This window comes from Cricetulus griseus (assembly GCF_003668045.3).
Source record: "Cricetulus griseus strain 17A/GY chromosome 1 unlocalized genomic scaffold, alternate assembly CriGri-PICRH-1.0 chr1_0, whole genome shotgun sequence".
Lineage (NCBI taxonomy): Eukaryota > Metazoa > Chordata > Mammalia > Rodentia > Cricetidae > Cricetulus > Cricetulus griseus.
The window spans coordinates 65,580,763-65,593,610 of NW_023276806.1; the positions used below are offsets into that span (position 1 = coordinate 65,580,763).

Sequence of the window (12,848 nt, forward strand, 5' to 3'; positions counted from 1 at the left end):
GTCAAGCTGGTTATACTCCAGAGATAAGAGAGAAGTCAATATTTAAGTAGTAAATGTTATAATAAAGGAGCTGGGCAGTAGCAGTGCACCTTTAATCCCAGCAACTGTGAGGCAGAGGCAGAGGGAGAGGCAGAGAGGCAGAGAGGCAGAGGCAGAATCTCCAGGTTTGAGGTCAGCCTGGTCTACAGAGTGAGTTCCAGGATAGCCAAGGCTACACAGAGGACCCAATAAATAAATAACTAAAACGAATGACAAACTATAGCCAATACTATATAAAAGGGGGGGGACCCTCAAAAGTACTTCTACTAAAATTAGGATAAAACAAGGATACCTACTTTCTCCACTACTAGAGAGGTCTTAGAGCAGTAAGACAAGATGAGCAAATAAAAGGACACAAAGAGGAAAGGAAGAAGTCAAAGTACCTGTCTGTGGATGACGGGACTCTATACCTGACTCTCTAAAGCCTTAGTCAGAAAATTCAAGAGAACTGATAAACACTTGAAGCAAAATGGCAGGATACTAAAAAAACAAAAAACAAAAACACAGCCTTCCTTTCTACTTACGAATCACAAACCCACTAATAAACAGGGGTTGGCAGCCTCAGGGAAATGTTTCACCAGTTATGAACACATACAGCCTCTTGCAGAAGATCCGAGTTCAGTTCCCAGGACTCACATGGAGTGGACTGGACACACCCACCTTTAACTCCAGTTCCAGGGAGATCCTACACCTCTGTCCTACATAGACATTAACACTCATAGCGCGCGCGCACACACACACACACACACACACAAAACTGCTAAAGTATAAGTAAATTTTTTTTCAAAAAAAGTTTTTCAACTGATGTATGAAAATCCAGACATCACAAGTAAAGCTTTATGACATATGCTTACAATACCTACAAATCCCAGCACCAAGAAGGCTAAGGCAGGAGGATTTTGAGTTTGAGGCCAGCCTGGTATATATAGCAACTCTGAGGTAAGCCTCAGCTTAAACAGTGAGATTAGTTATGAATAAAAATTTTTAACCCAATGCTGGGAAACACATATAGGCCTCATATATGCTACATAAGCATGTTAGTCCCTGAACTACATCCAAGCTCCCAAAACGATTTATGAATTAAAAACCATACACTTCTGCATGGCAAATTGACAAAGTAGTATCTAAGGGAAACTAACCAACTGAAGGTTCGAGAAAGATGGCTCTTAGGGTAAGGATGCTTGCCAGCAAGCCTGAGAAGCTGATCCCCAGAACCAACACCCACAATATACACCCTGACATCCTCATGTATACTGAGGCATGCATGTGCTTGCAGACACGCACACACACAATCAATATATATTTTAAAAAATACATACTGAAAAATTTAAATCCACATTTTAAGAAGCTACGTCACTCCTGCTATTTAGGAAAAATCTCCAGAATTAGCTTAGTTAAAAAGTACTTGGTAAGCAGAGGCATGCTGGTCTACCTAGTGAGCTCCAGGCCAGCTGGGGGATGACATAGAGAAAAACAACATATAGAACAATGTTAACGATATAGTATTTACATTTTTTAAATGGAGAAGAATATGTATATAGGAAACATGTATGCACTTGTATATATGTTTCTGGAAGATATAAAAAACAATGCATCATTTGCTTTTCTACAAGTTTTTTTGGTATCAATTTTGGTTCTAAACATCTTTTTTATTTTAAAATTTTTCTTTTATTTATGTATATGGGTGTTTTGCTTATGTGTGCGCGCACGTGTTTACCATATTCATGTAGGTGCTCAGGGAAGCCAGAAGAAGGTGTGGGATACTCTGGACCTAGAGTTACAGATGGTTTTGAGTTGCCATATGGATGCTGGGAATGGAACACAGATCCTCTAGAAGGACTGAGCCATCTCTCTGTTCCTAAACACAGCATGATCTTAATGTATTATAACCATCCTAGCAAAGGTAACACTAAAGACATATTAAATAGAAAACTTTATTCACTTTACTTCAGAAACTATTTTTCTACTCATCAGATGACATCATTATATTACCATGGTATTACCAAGCCAACTTTCTAAATGGGAAATCTAAAATGGACAATTTTGAACAATAAGAATATATGCAGGAACAACGGGGTAATAGTATTTGTTGCCAAGAATGTCTACTCCCCTCCTGCTAAGGTTTTAATGTAAATCAAAGTTGCCACCACCCCCTCCCGTGCCCCCAGAAACCAATTAATTTACCAAGTTTACTTACAGGGCATGGGTGACTGCAAGCAGCAACACTGATTAAGTCTGTACCTGGCATGGATGAGTACTCTTCTAGTCTTCTCCAGACTACATACTCTAACCTATCCCTGAAACTAAGGCCATGTGCAAACAAGGCAAAATTGCTTACAACACCAACTCCTCTTCTGAGGAAATGTCAACAGTCCACATGCCAAGGTGTGAACAAAAAGCTGGAGAACTCAACTTAGTGGTAAAGGCCACATGAAGCTGTGGGTTCAACCTTCAGTACTAATAAATAAATCATTTATTAAATGGCCACACTTTTATTCCCAGTACTCTAGAGGCAGAGGCAGACAGATCTCTGTGAGTTTGAGGCCAGCAAGATCTATACAGTGAGTTCTAGATCAGGCAGACACAATGAGACTTCAAGCTCAAAACAAAACAAACACACCGGGCATTGGTGGCGCATGCCTTTAATCCCAGCAGAGGCAGGCAGCAGGCGGATCTCTGTGAGTTTGAGGCCAGCCTGGTCTTCAGAACAAGTGCCAGGATAGGCTCCAAAGATACACAGAGAAACCCTGTCTCGAAAAACCAAAAAAAAAAAAAAAAAAAAAAAACCAAACACAACACAACGAAAATTCTGGCCAAACCAGGTGGCCTACTCCCGTAAACCCAACCCAAGGAGTGACGAGAGTTCAAGGGAAAACTTGGCTACATAGCAAATTAGAGGCTAGCCCAAGCTACAAGAGGCCCTGTCTTAACACACATCACACTTCTGGATACCATAGCAATCCTGTAAACAAAGAACCTGCAGCATAGATTCTGAAAACATGTAAAAAGCACAAACTTTGGAGCAAAGATCTATGGGTAATAAGGGCTAACAAGATAGCTAAATGAATAAAGGTGTTTTGCCAAGCAAGCCTGATTCTCTGAGTTCCATTTCCAGGACCCATGGTAGAATGACAGAACTCACAAAGTTGTTCTTGAATCTGTATATACACTGCAGGATACACCCCTCTCCTAGCTTTAAAAAAAAATAATGGTAGTAAGATAGGTATGGTGTTACACACCCCCATAATCTTAGCACCTTTGAGGCTTGGGAAGAGAAATGAATTAAGTCAGCCTGAGACTTAAAGAAGAAAGAAGATTCTAACACAAGAAGAGAATTAGGAGCTAGGGAGATAGCTCAGAGGGTAAGAGTGCTTTGTTTGCAAACATGAAGATTTGAGTTCTAATTCCCAGAAGCTACCCACACAGCTGGGCATAGCCATGCACATCTAACACTAGCACCATCATGGATGGAGACAAGAAGGTTGCAGGGCTTGCTAGACGCCAGCTTGGCTCCAGAGTCAGTTCACAACCCTGTTTCAAAGGAATGCTGTGAAGAGATAAAACACTTGATGCCTTCCTTTGGTCTCTGCACACCAATGTACCTGCATACACTCATAGATTTTTAAATAATTTTTAACAATAATAGTGATAGTGGCATGTCTGTATTCCCAGCACCCAGTCGGCTGAGATAGAAGGGCACAAGTTTCAGGACAGCCTGTGCGATACAGCAAAGACTCTCTTAAAAAAAAAAAAAAAAAGGGTGGGGGTGGGGGGGTAGAGAGATGGTTCAGCTGCCGGTCCAGAAGAACCAAACTGGATTCTTAGCACCCGCTTAGCTGGTGGTCACAACTGTATGTAACCCCAATCCAAGGGGGTTCCTATTCCCTCTTCTGGCTTCTATGAGCACATGGCACAGTACACAGATACACATGAAGGTAAAACATCATACACATAAAATAATATGGACCACAGAGAAAAACAAATAATGAAAGTCAAGTTATTTCATGCAGTGAAGATTACTATTAAATTTCAGATAAAGTGTTAAACCAATTCTGTCTCACTCCACCTTATTACTAATGCACATTCTTCGTCCTGTAGGGGACATATACTGTATTCATAGACTGATACTAAATAACGTAAACGTCTGTCACACAAATTGCTACTTTCACTACTAGACAGAGTGAAGTTAGGAAAAATTAGTCATGGTGTTGGAAAGATGGCTCAGTGGTTAAGAGTACAGGCTTTTCTTCCACTGGACCAGAGTTCAGTTCCCAGTATCCACATGGAGGCTCACAACTGTCTGTAACTCCAGTTCTAAGGGGGTTCTACACCTTATTCTGGCTTTTGTGGGAGCCAGGTATGACACATTGAGAAGAGACACACAAGCAAGCAAAACATCCATGAACCACCCCCCCTATCTATCTATCTATCTATCTATCTTTCTTTCTTTTTCTTTCCTTTCTTTCTTTCTTTCTTTCTTTCTTTCTTTCTTTCTTTCTTTCTTTCTTTCTTTCTTTCTTTCTTTCTTTCTTCCATGTAGACCAAGTTGGCCTCAAACTCAAGAGATCTACCTGCTGCTGCCTCCCAGATACTCGAGCCCAAGGCATGAACCAGCACATCCATGTTAAATCATTTTTTTTAATAAAGAAAAATTAGTCATTATATTTGAATAGTGACAGGAAGAAGGCAACTTGGTTTTTTGTTTGTTTGTTGCTTTCAGTCAGGATATCCTACACTAGTTTCCAGAGAAGCAAGGATTATTGATCTGCAGTGTGCCTAAGAGAAGCAGCAACATGAATGTCTTATAAAACAATTCATTTAACAAAAGTTCTCACTATGTTGATGAATCATATCCTTTCAACCATGTTAAAAGAGAGGTGCTATGATAATTTTTATCTGAGCCTCAATTTATTTGTTAATATGCTCATCCCTTCATTACTGGAAATAGAAAGACAGGATTCAAATCTACATTTCCTAAATATAATCGCCACTTTTTTCCCCACTGTTACATTAGGAGCAACAATCTAATTTGTTTAGCACAAATTAGCTTCATTTAACATGTCAAAATTTTACAAATCATAATACAGGTACAGACATATGTACCTATAAGATGGCTCAGCTGGTAAGGACACTGAGTTCACTCCTTAGAAATCATGTGAAGGTGGAAAGAACTGACACCAAAGTTGTCCTCTGACCTCTACATGCATGAAGTGGCATTCCCTATACACATCCACACAAATAAAAAAAATTTAAAAATACACATAATTATGTTGTTATACTTTTAGTGTCCCTAAAGCCTGTTTAGAACTATCTACAGGTTAGTGTAAATAAAGATTAATAAAGAAAACCAAATAATGACAATGACCATGTACTGTTGCAAAGGTTACTCACCCACTTTGAAGGGCAGTGTTCATTCTTCTCATCTGTCATCTTCCCACTTTTAAGTGCTTTCCTTGAGTGCTTGATGGTTGTTTTTATGGCAGGTCGACACACATAGTTCTCCAAGTTCTTTGGAGGCTTTTTAGTTCTCTTAGCCTGAAGGCCAATTTTCAATTTTAAGTTTCCCTCTGAGAAATTTGTTTCTTTCACTGAAAACTGTTGCTGTGCATCAGTCAAACCATCATCTTTTCCTACTTCACTGTTCCTTTCTCGATTCCGCTTGCGCGGATCCTCTTCTTCTTTCGTGTTACTCTCTATTTCTATTTCTCTCTTGCTGGCCAGAGTGCCTGTATTGATGGTAGAAGGGCTCTTTCTTGAAAATCCTTCGGAATCAGAACCCAATCCTAACATAGCAGTATTCCTAGAGTCCATCACAAGTGTGTTATTGCCAAAGAATCTTACAAAACTTTTACAGAACACTGCTCCATAAAAAAATACGATTTTCCAAAACTTGCGACCAGCATCTCTTTTCCTGCAGGATAGATCATAACAAAAATTTATCAGAAAATAAATAAGAAAGGAACAATAAGGACAGCAGGACAAGCGCAAAAAAATAAAAATAAAAAATAAAATCAATCAAAATGTAACATAGAATATATACAAATCATTTACTTGTGAATTCACTTAAAAACCTCAGATTTCATTGTTCTGTAGATATGAACAAGTGACAATATTGTAACAGATATCAAAATTTAAGAATCACTATTAAGCAGAGGCTTATTCCTAGATCACAGCACTTCAGGGGCCAAGGCAAAAGGACCTCAAGTTTGAAGCAAACCACGGGGGGGGGGGGGGGAGTATGTGTCCCCGTCCCCCCCCCTGTGTGTGTGTGTGTGTGTGTGTGTGTGTGTGTGTGTGTGTGTGTGTGTGTGTGTGTGTTGTGTTTTGACAAAGGGTCTAATATAACCCAGGCTGACCCTGAACTGTTAGCTGAAGATGATCTTAATCTAATCCTACTGCCTCCGGCTCCCAAGTGCTAGGATTACAGGTGTGCATCACAATTGGCTTGAGATTATAGCCCTTAAAAAAAAAAAAAAAAAAGAGAAATCAGGCAAAGTGGTACAAGTCTTTAATACCAGCAATCAGGAGGCAGAGGCAGATCTCTGAATTTAATAGCCTGCTCTATAGAGCCAGGTCCGGGACAGCCAGGGCTACAAAAAGAAATCTTGTCTAGAAAAATAAAACATAAAAAAACTAAAAATCATTATAGGTGGTGCATGCCTTTAATCCCAGCACTCGGGAGGCAGAGGCAGGTGGATCTCTGTGAGTTCGAGACCAGCCTGGTCTACAAGAGCCAGGACAGCCTCCAAATCCACAGAGAAACCCTGTCTTGAAAAACCAAAGAAGAAAAAAAACAGTCTGTTTCTCCTCTCTCTACCCCTCCTCCCCATTTTCTCTTCCTCTAAGACAGGGTCTGCCAATAAAGCTCAAATTCCTCCTTCCTCAGCCTCAAAAATGCTAGGATTAAAAAAGAGCACTACTATGTCTGACATAAGAATTTAATTTAAAAATGTATTTTCTACATTTTAAACAAAATCTCTTTTATTTTTAATGGCTTTAGGTAGGTTTCAGTGTTTAAACATTTTATTGTAAAAACTGTTAGGATTAGAGTTGGAGAGACAGATAGCTGAGCAGTTAAGCACACCGGCTGTGCTTCCAGAGGACAGAGGATGAGGGTTCAAATTGCCAGCACCTACGTGGTGGCATAGGTTAGGATTCTCAGGCAAAAATAATCTCTGTTGCTACCACACTCTAACTCCAAATTCATTTAATAATTCAGTGAAAAGTATTCCTGGGCATTTACTAAATGCCAGGTATTATACTGTGCCCTAAAAATAAAATACGTATTCAACAAGCCCACTTTCTAAAATTGAGGCCTATAATCTAGTTAAAACATGGACATTAAATAATTATAGAAATCATTGATAACAACTGACAAAATTATTTTCATCAAGTTTTCCTAATAGCAAATAGTTGAAACATTTCAATTTCCCAAATATATAAAATGTTTTCAAACCAACATGCCAACTTAAAAAAAAAGGTAAGTAGCCTACCTAAGAATCTGCATATAGAACCTCTTTTTTAAAAAAAAGTTATTTATTTATACAAATGAGTATTCTATTAGCATATATGTCTGCAACAAGAGGGCATCAGATCCCATTATAGATGGGTGTGAGTCACCATGTGGGTGCTGAGAATTGAACTCAGGACCTCTAGAAGAGCAGCCAGTGCTCTTAACCTCTGAGCCATCTCTCCAGCCCCTGGGTCTTCCTTTTTATTACATAAAGACCCTCAGGAAACCAACCAGGTTATCATAAAATCAGAAGGCCATTAGTAAATAAAAAGCAAAACAAAATAACTCAGTATTCTCTTCAAAAATTGTTTATTTATTGTGAGCTGAGGACTCTTGCAGAAGTCCTGTGTTTGGTTCCCAGCACCCAGATGACTCACTACCATCTATAACTCTAGTTCTGGGGTATCCTCTCTGACCTATGTAGGCACCAAGCATACAAGTGGTATGTATGTATGTATGTATGTATGTATGTATGTATGTATATACGCATACATACATTCAGGCAAAATACTCATGCACATAAAATTTTTTAAAAATCTTTAAAAATATATTATTACTCATGTTTGGGTGTGTGTTTGAAAGTGTAGATGTGTTGGCACCATAGCACATATGTGGAGTCAGAGGACAAATCACAAGAGCAAATTCTCTCCTACCTCGGATTCCGGGGGTTGAACTCAGGCTAGAGTGACAAGCACTATTAACCTCTGAGCCTATACAGCAGGCTTATAATTTTTCTACATTTTAATTTTCTATGTATAGGTGAATGTATGTCTGTACACCATGTGTGAGCCTGGTGCCCAGGAAGTCAGTAGAGGGCATCAGATCCCCTGGAAATGAGGTTACTAATGGTTGTGAGCTGCCATGTGGGTGCAGGGAATCCAACTTGAGTCCTCAACAAGAGCAAAATGCTTTTAACCTCCAAGTTATCTCACCAGCCTCTAATAATCCAGTGTTTTGAGGACTGAGAGATGTTTTCATTTCATGTATCTGTCTGGGATTACATCTTATTTGTACAGCACTCATCCTACAGGTGCAAGACCCTAGGCAGAGGCAGGCGGAACTCAGTGAGTTCGAGGCCAGCCTGCTCTACAACGCAAGTGCCAGGACAGTCAAGATTGTTACACAAAGAAACCCTGTCTTGGAGAAAAAAAAAAAGAAAGAAAAAAGAAAGAAAAGCAGGAGTTCAAGGTGATCCTTGGATATATTGGATATATAGCAAATTCTGAGCCAACCTGGGTTACATGAAAGAGAAAGAAACCTCTACCACATATATGTAAAATGTTTGAGGAGAAAAAACCCAAACTTGTTTTTCATATCTACTCCCTAATTCTTCTCTCAAGTGAATACCTCTACCTATTGCCACCTGCCACAATAGTCCCTTATACAAGTAACAAACAATAGATCTGATAAAATAAAAAAGTCAAGGACAGACACAGCTCAGTAGGCTTAATTGTTTTTAAAAAATTGCACTCTCTCACAAACATACACATTAACAATGCATGTAGTTATGAGGCTGAGGGTATTGCTTAGTACAGTGCTTGCCTAAAATGCACAAGGTTCAACCCACAAAAGGAGGGAGAGAAGGAAGAGAGTGAGAGGAGGAGAAAGACAAACAAGCTTTGGTCTTTGACACTAGGACAATTTAACTAATTGTGGAAGACAATATGTATTGTGTGGATACCCTGTCTACCATCAGGAATGGGAAAGAAATAAGCATACTTTTATAGATCACAATTTAGGAAAGCAATATAAAATTAATTATAAACTTTTCTACGAATGAGTCCTGCCAGTAAGTTTAACATAAGTAACTTAAAATTAAAATCCCTAATGTTTACTAAGGATTTTTGTTTGTTTGTTTTGTTTTTACAAAACAGGGTTTCCCTGTTTAGCTCTGGCTGTTCTGGAACTCACAGAAACCCTCATGCCTCTGCCTCCTGAATGCTGGGATTAAAGGCATGCTAAGTTTTAATATATGCAAAGCTCTATACTAAGGCGTGTAGGGGATCCTGTAGCCTTGCCTGCCTAGGGGCTGTCTATAGGTGTGTCTATAGACAACCCTGCGAGGGCGTGGTCAGGGTGATGTAGAGTGAGAGGCCGTCAGGTGACTGGTTTCGGTTTCGATTTCACTTTCGGCTTGCTGTACAGACTGCTGCCATGCTGGCTGGCTAGGTCGCTCTGTAAGTAAGGCTTGTTCCCTATTAAAATCCCTTGTATTTCTACCTGGCTCTGTATTGGTATTTCCCACATTAAAGGCATCACATATCTAATTTAAATCTCACTAACACCATGGGGTAGTAGTTACTATTCCTTTTTATAGATGAAAAGACAGGCAAATCTACTCATAAAGGCTCAGACAGGTTGGCCTGGTTTTTCTTAAGTTTGTCATACTACCTCTAAAAACATCATTTTCAGACCTGATGTTTACTCCTCTCTGCTACATTTACAATTCTATTGTCTTTCCTATTACTTCTCTAATCATTCAACCATTGTCCTATATAAATTCATTAAATGTATGCATGCAAGGGGGAAGGGAGGCAGACCAGGGTGCTGTACCTGGGTATATGGATAAACAGGTATGCCCAAGCATGTAAAGATCTGAGGTCAACATTTGGTAATTTCCTCAATAGCCATCCATCCATCCATCCATCCATCCATCCATCCATCCATCCATCCATCGTGTGTGTTCCAGAGTGGGCGTATGTATGCACATGAGTGTGTGCATTCTATAGCATAAGTTCTGAGGTCAGAGGACAACTTTTAGGAGTCAGTTCTCTTTCTTTCACCATGCTTGAGCCCAGGAATCAAACTCAAGTTGTTACACTTAGCAGCAGGAGACTTTATTTGCTGAGCCACTTCACTATGGACCCCTTATTTTGAGTTAGAGATTCTCACAGAACCTCAAAATCATTGGTCTAGCTAGGTTGACTGGCAAATGACCTGCAAGGATCCAACTGTCCCTGTCCTGCCTCTCCCCCCTCCCTCCCCCGGAATTACAGCTCAACTTCTGTAACAAATATTTTCTGAGGGCTTCAAGGGTGGTGGCTCACACCTTTAATACCAGAACTGGGGAAGCAGAGGCAGGTGGATCTCTTTGAGTTCCAGGCCGGCCTGGTCTACAGAGCGAGTTCTAGGATAGACTCCAAAGCTACAGAGATACCCTGTCTCAAAAAAAAAAAAAAAAAAAAAAAAAGAAAAAAAGAAAAAAAATCTGGAGAACTGTCAAATAAATATTACTATCATGAACTTTAAAGTTTAGAAAGGAAGAAAACAACTTACCATATAAATAGAGTTAGAATGTATAAGTGTAATTAACAAAAGGTATTATGACATAGTGTATAAAATTAACACAGTATGTAAAGGAAAAAGATGTTATGTGAAAATTCTCTACAATTATGAAGATTACTGAGGGAGGGCAAAATGAAACTGGGAAGGCAATTGTTACAAACCATCTTGTTACACATTGGCTCTTAAGGATTTGGATAATCCTGGTGCACTGACATGCAAACAGGCAAAACACCCATAACACATACAATAAACAAACATTTAAAAGAAAAAGAGTTCAGTAACAAATGTATTAAATGTTTGCACAGAGCATTACTTTAAGCAAACACACATGAAAGACTTAACCAAGTTGTCTCTCTCTCTCTTTTTTTAGCTTGATAGGGCAATTAATGTATTTAAAACTACTACATTAGTATGTACTTTAAAATATGTAGTGCTCAATAAAAACATTTGCCAAGGAAAAATATTTAAGTTGTTACACTGTAGAATTAACAATGGTTACCCATATTTAAGACAATCTTGTTTCATGAATGAGAATTCTTACTTTGATTTGTTTTATTTTTTGAGATACTATCTCCCTATTCACAATGTAGTCCTGGATGACCTGTATTTGTAACAATCTTCCTGTTTCTACCTCTCCAATGCTAGGATAACAGGCAGGTAACTTTAACATCTGTCTCTAAGAAACTTACTTTATTTTGTATTTTTTGTTTGTTTTGTTTTCAGAAACTCTGATGCTGGGCTGGAGAGATGGCTCAGAGGTTAGAAACACTCACTGCTCTTCCAGAAGTCCCGAGTTCAATTCCCAGCAACCACATGGTGGCTCACAACCATCCGTTATGAGATCTGGTGCCCTCTTATGGTGTGCAGATATACATGGAAGCAGAATATTGTATACATAATAAAATAAATAAAATCTTAAAAAAAAAAAAGAAAAAAGAAACTTTGATGCCTAGGATAGCCTTGAACTCAATGCAATCTTTATGCCTCCATCTCTCCAGTGCTAAGATTAACAGTTATAAACTACTTATGATAAATTCGTGTTTTGCTCTATAGACTCCATTAAACAACACCAGTGATTGCAATCATTCCTTTGTCAACATTGGAAACCAGATACAGATGAACTAGTAAGACTTTAAAACTCCACATTTACACAGCGCAGTATTCATATGAAGTTATTCTACATTTTATTGCCTTTAAAATCCTAAACAGCTTTTTTAAATTTATGTGTCTGTTGGTCTGTGTATTTATACATGCCCACACATGTGGGGATGCCTACAGAGGCCAGAGGACAATGTCAGATACACTAGGGCTGGAGTTAATGGTGGTTGTTGTAGCCTGTGAATCTGCAACAGTGGCCACACCCTTTGGGCGTGGTGACACATGAGGACATAACCTGTTTAACAGAGAGGAGACAAAAAGCCCCTTCAAGTAATGGAGAGCACCAGGGAGGCAGGGAAGTGACCCCAGGAAGTGACTGCAGGGGCAAGAGGCCAGCCACACAGGCTAGTTGAGGGAATCCACCCAGGTGAGTATAATGGGCCCCGATGACACTCCTTCTAGAGTTCGTTCTTTCCTTGGCTACTGGACTCTTGGGCAAAGAACTTCCCCTACCTGGACTGTTGACTTTGGACATGTTGTCCTACTGAGCTAGCAGGAGATGGAGATAAACCCTGCCAAGTCAGGGTAAGACAGTCTTTCAACTTCCCTGCTTCTGTGTCGTTCTGTCAGATACTCTAGGCCTTAGCCAAAGCTGGTTGCCCCTACGTTGCTGCGAGACCCTGAGTGACTGTCCAGGTAGCCTGCTGTTTCTGTCTTTGCTGCACCTTCTGGAAGTTGCTCACTTGCACTTCCTGCCTCCCATAGTATCGTTATCTTCCTTCTCAGGTATTTGATGAGGCTGAAGATCATACAGTCACTTCCTCTCTTCTTAGATAGAAGAGAGGAAGACTGTCCTCTCTTCTTAGAAATATTAGGTACAAGACTTAAACTTCTGGTTTCGGACAGCTTCATA

General features: G+C 39.5%; 1 protein-coding gene across 5 annotated transcripts in view; it reads right to left on the bottom strand.

Annotated features, from left to right (window-relative positions):
- Ash1l (ASH1 like histone lysine methyltransferase) overlaps nucleotides 1–12,848 on the bottom strand; it is a 144,124-nt gene that overhangs the window by 113,308 nt on the left and 17,968 nt on the right. For 4 of the 5 annotated variants that reach the window (XM_027393184.2, XM_027393183.2, XM_027393182.2 and 1 more), the window contains exon 2: nucleotides 5,431–5,950. In XM_027393184.2, the coding sequence (XP_027248985.1) occupies nucleotides 5,431–5,850 (420 nt within the window). In that variant the 5' untranslated portion in view covers nucleotides 5,851–5,950. Of the gene's footprint in view, nucleotides 1–5,430; nucleotides 5,951–12,848 lie in introns of those variants that run through there. The other variant, XM_035450499.1, reaches the window with a different exon arrangement.